The sequence below is a fragment of the Chiloscyllium punctatum genome, chromosome 42, assembly GCF_047496795.1.
Source record: "Chiloscyllium punctatum isolate Juve2018m chromosome 42, sChiPun1.3, whole genome shotgun sequence".
NCBI classification, from domain to species: Eukaryota; Metazoa; Chordata; class Chondrichthyes; order Orectolobiformes; family Hemiscylliidae; genus Chiloscyllium; species Chiloscyllium punctatum.
This window is the reverse complement of record NC_092780.1, coordinates 40,186,972-40,205,823: the sequence shown is the minus strand read 5'-3', so window position 1 is coordinate 40,205,823 and position 18,852 is coordinate 40,186,972. Positions and strand designations below refer to the sequence as shown.

General features: G+C 44.1%; 1 protein-coding gene across 1 annotated transcript in view; it reads right to left on the bottom strand.

Annotated features, from left to right (window-relative positions):
• Positions 1–18,852, bottom strand: part of LOC140465914 (integrin beta-3-like) — a 99,508-nt gene that overhangs the window by 64,493 nt on the left and 16,163 nt on the right. The window contains exon 2 of the mRNA XM_072561847.1: positions 10,959–11,044. Coding sequence (XP_072417948.1) covers positions 10,959–11,044 — 86 coding nt within the window. The remainder of the gene's footprint in view (positions 1–10,958; positions 11,045–18,852) is intronic.

The window sequence follows — 18,852 nt, the reverse complement described above, 5'->3', positions numbered from 1 at the left end:
ATATAGATATGTATGCTGGATGGAAAACATTTCTCTGTGATTCAGGTTGGATGCTACATGGCATAAGCCTGGGAGCTAATCAGTTGAGGTGCTGAAGCATGGTCAATCATCACATGTCCTGCAATAGCATCTACGGCCTCACTCCTTTGTTGTCCACTGCTTCAGCATCATCCTCCGAGGAAGAGTGATGAATCAGTTCTTCCTTCTCATTCAGATCCAGGCCTCCTGGCTTAGTCATGGAGTCTAGGTTGCTAGGTTACGTGCTATATTTTCGATGTCAAGCTTCTTCAGGGTTATTGAAGTTGAACTCATCCAGGCAAGTGGAGAGACTTGCATCATACTCTGGCTTGTGGTTTGCTGGGCGTAAAGAAACTTTGGTAAGCCAGGAAATGAGCCTTTTACTACAGAGTTCACAACCACCAATAAACTTCGGTCTTGCAACATTCATATAACTGGTCGAGTTCAATTTGATTTGATTTAAATTATTTTGTTACGACATGGGGTAAACCTCCCCTGCTAATTTAAACCAGCAACACTGAAAAGATTTATTCCGTGCGGTAAACTGAAAATTCGAGAGGCCAAGAACTAGTTAAGTTAAAAAGTAACAATTTTATTTCTTAAAGTATTACAGAGAATAATTAACTAACAACTATTTACAACTCCTTTCTCTAACCTATCGTTTATTTTCCCTTCTCTAATACTAGTCCAAATAAATCCCCGATTAAGATTTACCAAAATTCAAAATTCAAAACCAGCCTGCTGTCAAATCTTCTCTTGGTATCTTCCTCTGTAGATTTTCTCCTTCTAAGGGATTTCTGTTTCACAGGTTATTGATTTATAAAGGTACCTTTAAGAGAGCTATTTTTCGGGCCGTCTGTACATGCTGGTGGCTTGGCCGTTCTCTCTCAACTGTTCAGGTTTTCCCGGTCTTATACCCTCAAAGCATCAGATTGTGTCATTGGCTTTTAAGATTGTCAATATACTAAATTCAAACTTGATTGCAGTTTGGTGTTTTGGGGTATAATTTAAACTGATTGGCCAAATTTACATTTGTTTTGTCATCTTCAGGCAACCCAGCTAATCTAGCTGTTGACCAAATGTTACATTGTTACCTTATTCAGAACACTTGGTGCTGTGTCAGCTAGTTCTGATAGCTTTTAACTGTTAAAGATACAGTATAGCTTACACCTTCATAGCACCTCAACCCCCTTAAGAAAAAACATGAACCATCACAATGAAAAGATGGCTTCTTTTTTTCCTATTCTTTAAACATTAGCTGAAAATGTGCTGCTGGAAAAGCGCAGCAGGTCAGGAAGCATCCAAGGAGCAGGAGAATCGACGTTTCGGGCATCAGCCCTTCTTCAGGAAAGAGGAAGGTGTGCCAAGCAGGCTAAGATAAAAGGTAGGGAGGAGGGACTTGGGGGAGGGGCGTTGGAAATGCGATAGGTGGAAGGAGGTAAAGGTGACGGTGATAGGCCGGAGTGGGGGTGGGGGCGGAGAGGTCAGGAAGAAGATTGCAGGTTAGGAAGGTGGTACTGAGTTCGAGGGTTGGGACTGAGACAAGGTGAGGGGAGGGGAAATGAGGAAACTGAAGAAATCTGAGCGCACCGCCGAGGCTAAATGCCAGCTCGCAGACACCTCTTCTTACTGCCCCCTTGACCATGACCCCACCTCCCACCACCAAACCATCATCTCCCAGACCATCCATAACCTCATCACCTCAGGGGATCTCCCATCCACCGCCTCCAACCTCACAGTCCCACAACCCCGCACCGCCCGTTTCTACCTCCTGCCCAAAATCCACAAACCTGACTGCCCCAGCCGACCCATTGTCTCAGTCTGCTCCTGCCCCACCGTGGAGTGGGAGGGGGAGTTGAAGTGTTGAGCCACGAGGTTGGGTTGGTTGGTCCAGGTGTCCCAGAGGTGTTCTCTGAAACGTTCCGCAAGTAGGCGGCCTGTTTCCCCACTGTAGAGGAGGCCACATTGGGTGCAGCGGTTGCAGTAAATGTGGAGGTGCAGGTCAATTTGTGGTGGATATGGAAGGATCCCTTGGGGCCTTGGAGGGGAGTAAGGGGGGAGGTGTGGGCGCAAGTTTTGCATTTCTTGCGGTTGCAGAGGAAGGTGCTGGGAGTGAAGGTTGGGTTGGTGAGGAGTGTGGACCTGACGAGGGAGTCACGAAGGGAGTGGTCTTTTCGGAACACTGATAGGGGAGGGGAGGGAAATATATCCTTGGTGGTGGGGTCCGTTTGGAGGTGGCGGAAATGACATATCTCGACACGGTCCTGTCCCCCTTAGTCCAAGAACTCCCCACCTACATTCGGGACACCACCCACACCCTCCACCTCCTCCATGATTTTTGCTTCCCCGGTCCCCAACGCCTTATCTTCACCATGGACATCAAGTCCCTGTACACCTCCATCCCCCATCATGAAGGACTCAAAGCCCTTCGCTTCTTCCTTTCCCACCGTACCAACCAGTACCCTTCTACTGACACCCTCCTTCGACTGACTGAACTGGTCCTCACTCTGAACAACTTCTCTTTCCAATCCTCCCACTTCCTCCAAACCAAAGGAGTAGCCATGTGCACTCGCATGGGCCCCAGCTATGCCTGCTTCTTCATTGGATATGTGGAACAGTCCATCTTCCGCAGCTACACTGGCACCACCCCCCACCTTTTCCTCCGCTACATCGATGACTGTATCGGCGCGGCCTCATGCTCCCACGAGGAGGTTGAACAGTTCATCCACTTTACCAACACCTTTCACCCCGACCTCAAATTTACCTGGACTGTCTCAGACTCCTCCCTCCCCTTCCTAGACCTCTCCATTTCTATCTCAATTCCCAATTTCCCAATTCCTTCGTCTCCGCCACATCTGCTCCCAGGAGGACCAGTTCCAATACCGTACAACACAGATGGCCTCCTTCTTCAAAGACCGCAATTTCCCCCCAGATGTGATCGATGATGCTCTCCACCGCATCTTCTCCACTTCCCACTCCTCCTCCTTTGAGCCCCGCTCCTCCAATTGCCACCAGGACAGAACCCCACTGGCCCTCACCTACCACCCCACCAACCTCCATATATATCGTGTCATCCGTCGTCATTTCTGCCACCTCCAAACGGACCCCACCACCAGGGCTATATTTCCCTCCCCTCCCCTATCAGCGTTCCAAAAAGACCACTCCCTCCGTGACTCCCTCGCCTGGTCCACACCCCCCACCAACCCAACCTCCACTCCCGGCACCTTCCCCTGCAACCGCAAGAAATGCAAAACTTGCGACCACACCTCCCCCCTTACTTCCCTCCAAGGCCCCAAGGGATCCTTCCATATCCGCCACAAATTCACCTGCACCTCCACACACATCATTTATTGCATCCGCTGCACCCGATGTGGCCTCCTCTATATTGGGGAGACAGGCCGCCTACTTGCGGAACGTTTCAGAGAACACCTCTGGGACACCCGGACCAACCAACCCAACCATCCCGTGGCTCAACACTTCAACTCCCCCTCCCATTCCACCAAGGACATGCAGGTCCTTGGACTCCTCCATCCCCAGACCATAGCAACATGACGGCTGGAGGAAGAGCGCCTCATCTTCCGCCTAGGAACCCTCTAACCACAAGGGATGAACTCAGGTTTCTCCAGTTTCCTCATTTCCCCTCTCCCTACCTTGACTCAGTCCCAACCCTCGAAATCAGCACCGCCTTCCTAACCTGCAATCTTCTTCCTGACCTGTCCACCCCCACCCCCACTCCAGCCTACCACCCTCACCTTGACCTCCTTCCACCTATCGCATTTCCAACACCCCTCCCCCAAGTCCCTCCTCCCTACCTTTTATCTTGGCCTGCTGGACACACTTTCCTCATTCCTGAAGAAGGGCTCATGCCCGAAACATCGATTCCCCCTCTCCTTGGATGCTGCCTGACCTGCTGCGCTTTTCCAGCAACACATTTTCAGCTCTGATCTCCAACATTTGCAGTCCTCACTTTCTCCTTTAAACACATTACCCTAACATACAGATAACTTCAATATATGTTCACCTGGACTTCTTCCCAGAAACCTGTGTGTCTGTATGTATTATTATATATATATAAAATCACATCGAAACTTTGTCAATTAAATCTGCAATAATGCACCTGTGTTTACATTCTTATGGCCTACAACATGTACGATTTTTAAATTAAAAGTCTGTAACATAAAGACTCCAACGAAATAGTCTCATATTCTTGTCCTTAAAGTGTTCTAAGAATGTAAGAGGACTGTGATCCATGTACACAACCGTCTCAGACACATTGTTTGTGACATACACATTAAAATGTTGAGAGGCCAGTATCAGACTCAATAGTTCTTTTGCGATTGTGGAGTGTTTCCTCTGGTGGATGTTGAGTTCTTTGAAAAATAACCTACTGACAGTTCAATCCCATCCTCATCTTTCTGTAGGAGGACAGCTCCAACTTCTATATCACTAGCATCGATGGCGACTTTAAAAGGTTTTGAAAAGTTTGGTGTAGCTAAAACTGGTTTGGTGGTTAATATGACTTTCAAATAGTCGAATGCCTCCTGACATGGTTCTGTTCACTGAAACGTATGGGTGGCACGGTGGCTCAGTGGTCAGCATTGCTGCCTCATTGCACCAGAGACCTGGCTTCGATTCCAGCCTCAGGTGACTGTTCGTGTGGGGTTTCCACATACTCCCAGTGTCTGTGTGGATTTCCTCTGGGTGATCCGGTTTCCTCCCACTGTCCAAAGATGTGCAGGCTAGGTGAATTGGCCCATGCTAAATTGCCCATCGTGTGAGGTGCATTAGTCAGAGGGAAATGGGTCTGAGTGGGTTTCTTTTTGGAGGGTCAGTGTGGACTGGTTGGGCCGAAGGGCCTGTTCCCACACTGTAGGGAATCTAATCTAATCTTATCTTTGTGTTCTTCTTCAGCAAATCGCTTAACAGTGCCACTATACTGCTGAAGTTTGGAACAAACTTTCGATAGAATCTGCTGAGTCCTAAGAATCGCAGCACCTCTTTCTTTGAGGTTGGTCGTGGAAATTCCTCGATGACCTTCATCTTTGTGTTCTGTGGAGTGAACCTTCCATGACAGATGTTACGTCCCAAGACGTCACCTCTGCTTTCACAAATTGAGTTTTATTGAAGTTTATCACCAGTTTTGCTTCTCGTATTCGTTCAAAGAGCTCTGCCAGCTATACCATGTGATCTTTCCAGGACTTACTAAAGATGTCTCCATCATCCACATAGATTGCACAGTTTATTAACCCAGCCACAACTCTGTTTGTGAGACTTTGGAATGTGGCGTGTGCGTTCTTCATTCAAAAGGGCATCACTTTAAACTGATATAGCCCATTTGGGGTTACAAACAGAAATTTATTTCAATGTCTCTGATAAAAGGTACCACACAGTAAGTCCAACTTAGTGATGTAACTGGCTTGTCCAACTGTCTCAATACAGTCCTCCAATCTAGGAATTGGATTTGAGTGTTGAACTTTTGATAATCCATGCAAAATTGTTGAGTCCCGTCCGGTTTGGGAATTAAGATGATCGGTGAACTCCACTCGGTCTGGCTTGGTTCGATGATGTCCTCGTCTAGCATGGCCTCTGCGTCCATCTGGACCTGTCTGGCTTTGAAAAGATCAAGCCAATAGTTTTATCGGAGCAGTATTCCCTATGTCTACTTCATGTACAATAGCAATGGTCCTCCCCACCTGATTTTTATACTGCAGTAACAAATCTTTCAACTGCATTCTATGCTCCTGAGACAGATAGTTTACTACCCTATCCCACTCCTCAAGGACTTCTTCATTTTTTAATCTACTTTGAGGCACATCAAAATCCACATCATGTGGATTTGATTCCTCACTGTGCAGGGCAGTAACTAACACCTGTTTCTCCAGTTCTTTCTCTTCAGTATAATATGGCTTCAGCATGTTCACATGACATACCCAACACCTTTTCTTTTCTATCTAGTATCTTTACTAGATAGTTCACCTGTCTCAACTTTTTCTCAATTTGATAGGACCACTAAACCTGGCTTTGAAGAGATCTCCTATCACTAGTAACAATACTAACAGGTCATCCCCTCGGGAAAACAGAGTCTCAGAGCTTTTATCTGCCACCTGCTTCATTCTATACTATGCCCTCTTTAGGTGCTGTTTAGCTAACTCACCTACTCGATTTAGTCTCTTCCTCACCTCCGATACATATCTAAATGTGAGATCTCCGACTTTGGTCCCATCAATTTTTCTTTAATTAATTTCAAAGGGCCTCTCATTTCATGCCCGAATATTAACTTGAAGGGAGTGAACTGAGTAGATTCGTTTGAGCATCGCCAATGGCAAAAAATACAAATGGGATACCTTTATCCCAATCATTTGGGTAGTCCTGACAGTACGCTCGCAACATGGTCGTCAAGGTCTGATGCCACCTTTCGAAAGCTCCCAGGATGACAAGCACTGGAATTAAAGTGCTGTACACTTAAGCTATCCATAACCTCCTTAAACAGCCTAGCAGTAAAATTTGATCCTCAGTCTGACTGAATCTCTCTGGGTAGCTCAAACCGTGTGAAGAAAGCTACTAACCTCTCTACTACTCTTTTTGCCTTGATACTCCATAATGGAATTGCCTCCAGAAATCTGGTAGGTACATCCATTAAGGTTAACAAGTACTGGTTCCCACTTTTAGTTCTCAGGAAGGGACCCACATAATCAATTATAACCCATGTGAAAGGTTCTTCAAATGTGGGAATTGGCAACAAAGGTGCTGGTTTTATTACCATTTGTGGCTTACCTACCATTTGGCATTTATGACATGTACAGAAAAGTTAATCACTTCCTTGTGCATTCCAGGCCAATGAAAATGTTGTACCTTAGCCTGAGTCTTTCATACCCCTAGTTGACCTCCCACAGATAGTTCATGTGCTACCCATGTCTGCATCTGTGAAAATTTGAGAGTCCAAGAACTAGTTAAAGTAAAAAGTAACAATTTTATTTCTTAAAGTATAACAGAGAATAATTAACTAATAACTATTTACAACTCCTTCCTCTAACCTATCTTTTACTTTCCCTTCTAGAATACTAGTCCGATAAAACCCCGATTAAGATTTACCAAAATTAAAAATTCAAAACCAGCCAGCTGTCGAATCTTCTCTTGGTATCTTTCTCTGTAGATTTTCTTCTTCTTAAGGATTTCTGTTTCACAGGTCATTGATTTATAAAGGTACCTTTAAGAGAGCTATTTTTCGGGCAGTCTAAAATTGCTGGTGGCTTGGCAGTTCTCTCCGAACTGTTCAGGTTTTCCCGGTCTTATACCCCCAAAGCTTTGGATTGTGTCACTGGCTCTTAAGATTGTCAATATACTAAGTTCAAACTTGATTGGAGTTTGGTATTTTGATGCATAATTTGAACTGATTGACCGAATTTGAATATGTTTTGTCATCTTCAGGCAACCCAGCTAATCTAGCTGTTGACCAAATGTTACAGTGTTACCTTATTCAGAACACTTGGTGTTGTGTCAGGTAGTTCTGCTCGCTTTTAACTCTCTTACAGTATCCCTTACATCTTCATAACAATTTACATTGAAAAGTCCGTTAGTGTCGCCACTCTTCAGCGCCATCTTAAAACACAGAAAAATAGCCCAAAGCATAGAATATAAAATCAGAAAAATAAAGAAATAAAGAAAAAGTGTTCAACTTTATAGGTCTTCTTGTTAAGTGCTCAGTCATGGGCCATGGGCCTGGTGACCCTTAGTCACGCCACCACTGGAATGAAAGTTGCCGCTCTTCAGCGCCATCTCACCTCCACCGATGCCTTTGCCATTATGAGTCCTCAATGAACCTCACCAATGCAGGTATCTCCAATGCCACTAGATACCGCAGCAGCCTAAACTTGACTCTACTGCTGCCATGAGTCCACTTCAGGTCAACTGCACTGATGCAACCACTGCAGATGTCACTGGGTCTTGTGCTGGGCCAACACCTACTTCCGCCACAGCAGTAATGGGTCAGCACTAGGACTGCCTTGTTAATGCAGAAGTTACAGGGAACCCAAACTCACCTCTGACACTGTCACCACGAGTTCGCACAGGGCTCACTAGTTATCACCAGTGCCGTTGCTGCAACTGAGCTCTTCAACAAGAGGTAAGTAATATAAAAGAGAAAGAAAAAACGAAAAAAGAAAGGAACAAAAAGAAAAGCAGTTGTAGCAAATGGGCCCTGGGCTCAGAAGGCCTACTCCAGCACCATTTGTTCCCCTTAGTGATGTCCTAGAATATTGATGCGTACAACTCAATATTAATGTGATTGAATATCAAAAGCAAGTGGCTCATCACTCTCCTGAAGGAAGGGAATTCCTGACATTTATTTATTATACATTTTACTTGCCACTGCGTTAAATTTCCAAGGGTAGTATTTGACCCTGAGCATAAAGCATGTGCCTATTTTATACACATATAATACTATAAATTAAACAAATTACTTGACTCTACATTGCCAATGTAAAGCAAACAAGTTTATAACACAGAAAACAAAGAACTGAAAAAAGGCCACCATGTTAAGCTGAAATTTATCATGTCTCAAAAACACAAATAAATCATTTCCTGAATTTCCTTCCTGTACAGCTGAATAAAATTAAATTTGAAATGTTAAGACAATATCTGACGTAGTCTGCTCTAAGTAAATGTGGGGAACTGAAGGACCGGTCTTTAACTGCAATTCAGAGAAACTCTCCCAATGAAATCTGCGTAATTTGGACAGAAAATTGCAGGTGATGGTGCTTTCATTCACCTCCTGCCTTTGTCCTTCTGAATGCTGGAAATTGTATATTTGGGAACACAGTTGAGTGTGTTTCATTCTGGTAAAGCACGGATCCTGCAGCTAGGGATCTGGTTTGGCTCAGTTGTTTGGATGGTTTGTGATGTAGAGGGATACTAATGGTATAAGTTCAATTCCTGCACTGGCTGAGATTATCTTCTAGATCCCACCTTCTCAACCTCCTGAGTGTAGTGTAGTGACCCTCAGATTAAACCACCACTGCTTCTACTAATGATGTGGAGGTGCTGATGTTGGATTGGAGTGCACAAAGTTAAACATCACACAACAGGTTAGAGGAAGCTTGTATTTCCAAATAAACCTGTTGGACTATAACCTAGTATTGTGTGATTTTTAGCTTCTATGAATGAAAACACAGTCTTTTAGTCTACTAAGACGACAGTTACTTTACACACTGAAACCTTGCTAGTGTAGGAATGGAGCGTTTCGGCTATTTAAAATTGGGAAGGACCAAAAAGTTCAGAAAACAACATTGTTTTGTTTTTCTACTAGTGAGAACTTAATCTAAGGCAAATAACCTAGTTACTGTTAGTATGATTTGAGGTGACTCCAGGGTTGAAGTATTGCCTGTTGCGTTCTGAAGTGTAATTCATGCACAACTCCAAGTGTTGTACTATTACTGCCTGCTAGGCCATCATGAAGTACATGGGTGAGGATGGGTTATGTTAAGGCCACAAAGAAGATCATTGACACTGCATGACACATTGAAGCACAGTTGAGGCTTTGAACAATAAAGGAATTAAGGGTTACAGTGAGAAGGCGGGTAAGTTGAGCTGAGTCCATGAGAAGATCAGCTAGGATCTTATTGAATAGCACAGTAGGCTCGAAGGGCCTAATGGCCTCCTCCTGCTCTTAGTTCTTATGTTCTAACTTCAAATACTGATGACCTTGCTTTGCACATCTCCTGGGCAGTGTAACCTGTTTGCCTCACTCTGTCTAAAACCCTTTAATCTCTATGTCCTTATTTACGATGATCTGCCTGTTCTGCTCCCAAAACAAATCTTTCCACTGTGCCTAGGTACATGTGACTACAATAAATCAAATCAAATTCTTCTTTACATTTACACTGAATCACCCAACCCAATTCGAGTTGAAAATCATGCAGAACCACTAAAAGTTCACGGGTATCATTTTTCTTTCATTTTATTCTTTCATGAGTTAGAAGCATTCTGGTTGGGCCAGCATGTAGCACTTATCCCTAGTCACCCTCAACAAGGTAGTGCTGAGTTACCTTCTTGACCTGCTGCAGTCCATCTGGTGTGGACACACCCACTGTGCTATTACGAAGGCAGTTAAAGTTCCGGGATTTTGATACAGTGAGAGTGGAGGCAAAGCAATATATTTCCAAGTCAGGATAGTGTATGACTTGAAGGGAAACTTGCAAGTGGGCCTGTCCCCATGAATTTACTGCTCTTGTCCTTCTACGTATTTGGAAGAGGCTGTCAAAAGAGCTATGGTGAGTTCTGCAGTAGATGTTATAGAATGAACAAATATCAACCATTGTACATTGGTGGTGAAGGCAGTGAGTGTTGAAGGTGGTGGATGGGGTATTTATCAAGCAGGCTGCTTTGTTCTGAATGGTTTCAAACTTCTTGTGGATTGGAAAGATATTATTAAGTTGGAGAGGGTTCAGAAGAGATTTACAAGGATGTGGCTGATTATGGAAGGCTTGAGTAATAAAGAAAGGATGGGGCTTTTCTCATTGAAGTGTAGGATGTTGAGAGGTTGTGGGCACAGTTACAATGTTTAAAAGCTACTTAGGTAAGTCTGAATAGGAAAGATTTGAAGGGATATGGGCCAGGAGCAGCCAGGTGGGACTAGTTTAGTTTGGAATTTTGTTCAACATGGACTAGGTGGACCGAAGGGTCCATTTCTGTGCTGCATGACTCTACGGCTCAATAGTGGAGCTGCACCAATCCAGGCAAGTGGAGAGTATTGCATTACACTTCCGACCTATGCTTTGTGGACAGACTTTAGGGAGTCAGGATTGCAGGATTCCTAACCTCTGACCTGTTGTTGTAGCTGTACAATACTTGTATGGCTGGCCTAGTTTAATTTCTGGGTCCACGGTAACACCAAGGATGATGATGGTAATTCAGCAACAATACCTGCATTCCCCCCCTCTTACCTCTTGCGAACACCAGGCACAATATGGTTCAATTTGTAAACATTCTGCACACGTTGCTGCTCCTCTTGATACGCAGAGATTATCACCTGAGAAAAAGATAACAACAATTATTGACAAAGTGTACACCTATATATAATATGAACTTAGAACCCCTACAGTGTGGAAACAGGCCCTTCAGCCCAACAAGTCCACACTAACCCTCCGAAGAGTAACCCACCCAGATCCAATTCCTTATTTCTCTACATTTCCCCTGACTAATGCACCTAACACTATGGGCAATTTAGCACGGCCAATCCACCTAACTTGCACATCTTTAGATTGTGGGAGGAAACCGGAGCACCTGGAGGAAACCCACGCAGACACAGGGAGAATGTGCAAACTCTACACAGTCGCCCAAGGTTGGAATCGAAGCCAGGTCTCTGGTGCTGTGAGGCAGCAGTGCTAACCACCGAGCCCCCCCAAACTCTGAAAGAGAATGGGATCTAAGGACGTGGATGAGCCATGAATCTCATAAAGTTAGTGTGCGGGTACATCAAGTCATTACGAAGAACTACTTTTGCTCACTGCAAGTGAAATGGAATATAAAGTTAGTGATAAAAACAGAAATTGCTGGAGAAACTCAGCAAGTCTGGCAGCATCTGTGGAGAGCTAAAGAAGAGTAAATGCTTCAAGTCCAATATGACAATTGTTCAGATTTAACAGAAGCAACCTCACTGCCCAGCATATCTTCTAACCTACCATTATCATTCAGCCAGAGGAACAACCCTGGTTCAGTGGATACTACAGGAGGGAATGTCAGGAGCAACAACAGGCAAACATAAAAATGAGGTTTCAACCTGTCGAAGATACCAAACAGGATTAGCTGCAAACCAAACTGCAAAATCTGTCTAACAGATCAGCTCTGCAATTCTGCCACATCAGTCATGAATGCTAGTGGACAATTAAATGACTCACTGGAGGAACACGCTCCACAAATACCCCCATCCTCAATGACAGAATCATAGTCATGGAGTCATAGAGATGTACAACACAGAACCAGATCCTTCGGTCCAACTCATCCATACTGACCAGATATCCTAAATCAATCTAGTCCCATTGCTGCCCCATTCCCCTTCAGTTGAAGCAAAATGCTCAGAGATCCAGTGTAGTTTTACCTCTTTCATCTTTATTCAGGGCCCTGGAGAGAGAGAGAGAATGATCGCCCATGTGCACAGAGAGATGAGTTCACGGTCTTCTCTGGAAGAGTAGTTTCTCAATGAAGTATATAGTCACTTTACAGGAGCAGCATCCAGATAAGGCAACATACATATTAATTGAGTGATCGTTACAGTCGACAAATATCAATAGCAGAGACCAAGCCCTTTACTGTTATACAGTGAATGTTCTTAACCTTGTTAACTAGATTTATACAATGGATACTTTTTCCTTTGTTAGCTGACCTTGCGTACTGAATGCTTCCAATATTGTTAAACAGTTCTACATAGCGACTGCTTTTCCATCTTGTTAACCCATTATCCTTGCCTCCAGCACCCCATTGTTAACTGTAAGTTCTTATCTGATCTGAGTCATGCTCAGCTGAACCTCTTGTTTCACAAAACTAAGAACTTAACTCTTTCCCTGCCTGCTTATTCCCTATAATTAAAAGGACTTTCTGAACCAGTGTTTTAACAAACCAAAATTTTAAACATCAAAAACTCACAGCATGGCACAATTTATATTGAAACTTTCCTTTTTTTAACCCAAGTATTAATAAAACTTTAATTTCAGCATTTCTCTCTTTTTTTGCATCCTCTCACTGAAATTACACTGATAAAAAGAAAAAAACCCTCACAGCTCACCATTTGCTCAGCACTTAGCCCATATCTCTCATTCTTATTCATGTACCCAGCAGGATACCTTTTAAATGTTATAATTGCACCAGCCACCATCAGTTTCTCTGGCAGCTCATTCCATCCATGCACCACCCTTTGCATGAAAAGGTTGCCTCTTTAGATCCCTTTTAATCTTTCCCCTCTCACCCTAAACCTATGCCCTCTAGTTCTGGACTCTCCCAAACCATGGAAAAGACCTTATCTATTTACCCTATCAATGCCCCACATGATTTTGTAAACCTCTATAAGGTCATCCTTCAGCCTCTGATGCTCCAGGGAAACAGCTCTGACCTATTGCCACTCCCTATAGTCAAACCCTCCAACCCTGGCAATATCTTTGTAATTTTTTTCTGAACCCTTTCAAGCTTCACAACTTCCTTCCTAAAGGAGTGAGACTAGAATTGCACACAATATTCCAAAAGTGGCCAAACCAATGTGCTGTACAGCCGCAACATGATCTCCCAACACCTATGTTCAATGCTCTGACCAATAAAGGAAAACATACCAAATGTCTCCTTCACTATATTATCTACCTGAGACTCTACTTTCAAGGAACTATGAACCTCCACTTCAACGTCTTTTTGGTCAGCAACACTCCCAGGACTTTACCAATAAGTTTATAAGTCCTGCCCTGATTTACCTTTCTGAAATGCAGCACCTCGCATTTACCTAAATTAAACTCCATCTGCCACTCCTTGGCCCATTGGCCCATCTGACCAAGATCCTGTTGTATTCTGAGGTAACCTGCTTTGCTGTTCACTACACCTCCAATTTTGAGGTCATCGGCAAACTTACTAACTATACCCCCAATGATCACATTCAAAGCATTTATATTAATGACAAAAAGCAGCGGACCTAGCATCGATCCTTGCGGCACACCACTGGTCACAGACCTCCAGTCTGAAAAGCAACCCTCCACCAACCCTCTCTCTGATAGGGGAGTACACATTACTGTACATAATAAGGCTGAAGCAATTACGGCAATCTTCAGCCAGAAGTGTCAAATGAATGATCCATATTGGCCTCCTCCAATGGTCCTTACAATTACAGTATTGAGTCCTCAGCCAATTTGATTCACTTTTATGCTCTAAACTTCAACTCTCCTGCTCCTTGGATGCTGCCTGACCCTCTATGCTTTTCCAGCATTATGAGAATAGTATTGAAGACTTCTGCTCCGGAACATAACACAAATTAGCCAAGCTGTTTAAGTATATTTACTTCATAATGTGGAAAATTGCCCAAGTATGCCCTATATGCAAAAAGCAGAACAAATCCGACCCGACAAGTTACTATCCCTTCAGTCTACTCTCGATCATTAGTAAAGTGATGGAAGGTGTCATCAACATTGCTGTCTAGCAGCACCTGCTCAGCAATAACCTGCTCAGTGACGCCCAGTTTGGTTCCACCAGGGTCACTCAGCTCCTGACCTCATTACAGCCTTAGCTCAAACATGGACAAAAGAGCTGAATTCTAGAGGGGAGGTGAAAGTCTCAGCCCTTGTTACAAGGGCTGCATTAAACCAAATGTGGCATCAAGAAACCATAGCAAAACTGGAATCTCTGCTGGTTGGAGTCAGACCTGGCTCATATTTAAAAACATTAGAATTTAGGAGAATAAGAGCTTAGCTCTTTAAACTTACAGGCTTCTTAAAGGGTAAATGCTGAGATGATGTTTCATGTTTCCCCTCATGGAGAGTCTGAGACTAAAGGGCATAGCCTCAGAAAAAAAGGGCACCAATTTATTATAAGGAAGAATTTCTTCTGTCAGAGAGCTGTGAGTCTTTCGAACTCCTTGCTACAAAATTGTGGGGCAAAATTTTTGTGGATATTTAATGCTGAGATATTTAATGCTTGATCAGTTGGGAATCAAGGGTGATGAAGAAAGGGCAGGAAAGTGCATGTGAGGAGTGTTAGGTGAGCCTTGACCCTACTCAATTCTGGAGAAAGCTCAAGAGGTCAAAAGGCAGGTATTAATGTTTCAGATCAAGTGACATTTCTTCAAAACAGATTGGGGCTGTAAAAAGATTGGTTGATATGCTGAAGATGGGTGGAGAAAAAGGAAGGAGTCACTGATAGGTGGAGATAGAGCCTTGAGAAAGAAAAACAGTTGGGCGGACAAAGGAAATGGCAAAGGTCAGCCTGGGAGAGTCAATAGCTGCTAATGGGGATTATTAGTGGCTGACAATGGGTTGGCTGTGATAGCAGTCAATGTTGTTTTGTATTCAGGGTGGTACAGTGGCTAAGTGGTTAGCACTGCTGCCTCACAGCACCAGGGACCCAGGTTTGATTCCCACCTCAGGTGACTGTCTATGTGGAGTTTGCACTTTCTCTCAGTGTTTGTGTGGGTTTCCTCACATAATCCAAAGATGTGCTAGCCAGATGAATTGGCCAAGGTAGGATTTGTCCTGCTTTTGGTGGACAGGACATACCTGGGCAATTTTCTACATTGTCAGGTAGATGCCAGTGTTGTAACTGGAACAGCTTGGCTCAGCGTGGCAAGTTCTGGAGCACATGTCTTCAGTACTATTGCCGGAATGTTATCAGGGCCCGCTGCCTTTGCAATATCCAGTGCCTCCAGCTGTTTATTGATATCACATAAAGTGAATCGAATTGGCTGGAAACTGATATCTGTGATGCTGGGGACCACTGGAGGATCCTGAGATGAATTATCCACTCGGCACTTCTAACTGAAGATTGTTGTGCCTTATCTTTTGCACTGATGTGCTGGGCTCCTCCATCATTGAGGATGGGGATATTTATGGAGCTTCCTCCTCCAGTGAGTTGTTTAATTGTCCACCACCATTCACGACTGGATCTGGAAGGACTGAAGAGCTTAGATCTGATCCGTTGGTTGCGGAATCGCTTAGCTCTGTCTATCACTTGCTGTTTATGCCATTTGGCATGCAAGTAGTCCTCTTTGGTAACTTCACCAGGTTGATACCTCATTGTTAGATATTCCTGATGCTGCTCCTGGCATGCCCTCTGACACTCTCCTCCATTGAACCAGGTTGATGGCCTGGCTTGATGGTAATGGTTGAATGGGGGATATGCCAGGCCATGAGGTTGCAGATTGTGCTGGAGTACAGCTCTGCTGCTGTTGATGGCCCACAGTGCCTCATGGATGCCGAGTCTTGAGCTGCTAGATCAGTTCGAAGTCTGTCCCATTTCGCAAGGTGCCACACAACACGATGGAGGTCACTCTCAGAGTGAAGGAGGGACTTCATCTCCACAAGGACAGTGCGGTGGTCGCTTTTACCTATACTGTCATGGACAGATGCCAGCAGATTAGTAAGGATGAGGTCAAGAATGTTTTCTCCTCTTTAGGTTCCTTCACCACCTGGTCCTGACCCAGTCTAGCATGGGATATCATAGCAATTACGGAAACATGGCTCAGGGATGGGCAGGACTGGCAGCTTAATGTTCCAGGATACAAATGCTACAGGAAGGATTGAAAGGGAGGCAAGAGAGGAGGGGGAATGGCATTTTTGATAAGGGATAGCATTACAGCTGTGCTGAGGGAAGATATTCCTGTAATTTCATCCAGGGAAGTTATTTGGGTGGAACTGAGAAATAAGAAAGGGATGATCACCTTATTGGGATTGTATTATAGACCACCCCAATAGTCAGAGGGAAATTGAGAAACAAACTTGCAAGGATATCTCAGCTATCGATAAGAATAATAGGGTAGTTATGGTAGGGGATTTTAACTTTCTAAACATAGACTGGGACTGCCATGGTGTTAAAGGTTTAGATGGAGAAGAATTTGTTAAGTGTGTACAAGACAATTTTCTGATTCAGTATGTGGATGTACCTACTAGAGAAGATGCAAAACTAGCCCTACTCTTGGGAAATAAGGGCAGGGCAGGTGACTACGGTGTCAGTGGGGGAGCACTTTGGGGCCACCAACCATAATTCTATTCTTTTTAAAATAGTGATGGAAAAGGATAGACCAGATCTAAAAGTTGAAGTTCTAAATTGGAGAAAGGCCAATTTTGACGGTATTAAGCAAAGCTGATTGGAGGCTGATTGGGGGCAGATGTTCACAGGTAAAGGGACGGCTGGAAAATGGGAAGCCTTCAGAAATAACAAGAATCCAGAGAAAGTATATTCCTGTCAGGGTAAAAGGGAAGGCTGGTAGGTATAGGGAATGCTGGAATCTAAAGAAATTGAGGGTTTGGTTAAGAAAAAGAAGGAACCATATGTCAGGTACAGACAGGATAGATCGAGTGAATCCTGAGAAGAGTATAAAGAAAGTAGGAGAATACTTAAGAGGGAAATCAGGAGGGCAAAACGGGGATATGAGATAGCTCTGGCAAATAGAATTAAGGAGAATCCAAAGGGTTTTTAAAAATATATTAAGGACAAAAGGGTAACTAGGGAGAGAATAGGGCCCCTCAAAGATCAGCAAGGCGGCCTTTGTGTGGAGCCACAGAAAATAGGGGAGATACTAAATGAATATTTTGCATCAGTATTTACTGTGGAAATGGATATGGAAGATATAGACTGTAGGGAAATAGATGGTGACATCTTGCAAAATATCCATATTACAGAGGAGGAAGTGCTGGATGTATTGAAACAGTTAAAAGTGGATAAATCCCCAGGACCTGATCAGATGTACCCGAGAACTCTGTGGGAAGCTAGAGAAGTGATTGCTGGGCCTCTTGCTGAGATATTTGTATCATTGATAGTCACAGGTGAGGTGCCGGAAGACTGGAGGGTGGCAAACGTGGTCCCACTTTTAAGAAGGGCAGTAAGGACAAGCCAGGGAATTATAGACCAGTGAGCCTGATGTCGGTGGTGGGCAAGTTGTTGGAGGGAATCCTGAGGGACAGGATGGACATGTATTTGGAAAGGCAAGGACTGATTAGGGATAGTCAACATGGCTTTGTGCGTGAGAAATCATGTCTCACAAACTTGATTCAGTTTCTTGAAGAAGTAACAAAGAGGATTGATGAGGGCAGAGCAGTAGATGTGATCTATATGGACTTCAGTAAGGCGTTCGACAAGGTTCCCCATGGGAGACTGATTAGCAAGGTTAGATCTCATGGAATACAGGGAGAACTAGCCATTTGGAAACAGAACTGGCTCAAAGGTAGAAGACAGAGGGTGGTGGTGGAGGGTTGTTTTTCAGACTGGAGGTCTGTGACCAGTGGAGTGCCACAAGGATCGGTGCTGGGCCCTTTACCTTTTGTCATTTACATAAATGATTTGGATGTGAGCATAAGAGATACAGTTAGTAAGTTTGCAGATGACACCAAAATTGGAGGCGTGGTTGACAGCGAAGAGTGTTACCTCAGATTACAACAGGATCTGGACCAGATGGGCCAATAGGCTGAGAAGTGACAGATGGAGTTTAATTCAGAGAAATGCGAAGTGCTGCATTTTGGGAAAGCAAATCTTAGCAGGACTTATACACTTAATGGTAAGGTCCTAGGGAGTGTTGCTGAACAAAGAGACCTTGGAGTGCGGGTTCATAGCTCCTTGAAAGTGGAGTTGCAGGTAGATCGGATAGTGAAGGCGGTGTTTGGTATGCTTTCCTTTATTGGTCAGAGTATTGAATACAGGAGTTGGGAGGTCATGTTGCAGCTGTACAGGACATTGGTTAGGCTGTTGGAATATTGCATGCAATTCTGGTCTCCTTCCTGTCGGAAAGATGTTGTGAAACTTGAAAGGGTTCAGAAAAGATTTACAAGGATGTTGCCAGGGTTGGAGGATCTGAGCTACAGGGAGAGGCTGAACAGGCTGGGGCTGTTTTCCCTGGAGCGTCGGAGGCTGAGGTTTACAAACTTTTAAGGGCATGGATAGGATAAGTAGACAAAGTCTTTTCCCTGGGGTCGGGGAGTCCAGAACTAGAGGGCATAGGTTTAGGGTGAGAGGGGAAAGATATAAAAGAGACCTAAGGGGAAACTTTTTCACGCAGAGGGTGGTACGTGTATGGAATGAGCTGCCAGAGGATGTGGTGGAGACTGGTACAATTGCAACTTTTAAGAGGCATTTGGATGGGTATATGAATAGGAAGGATTT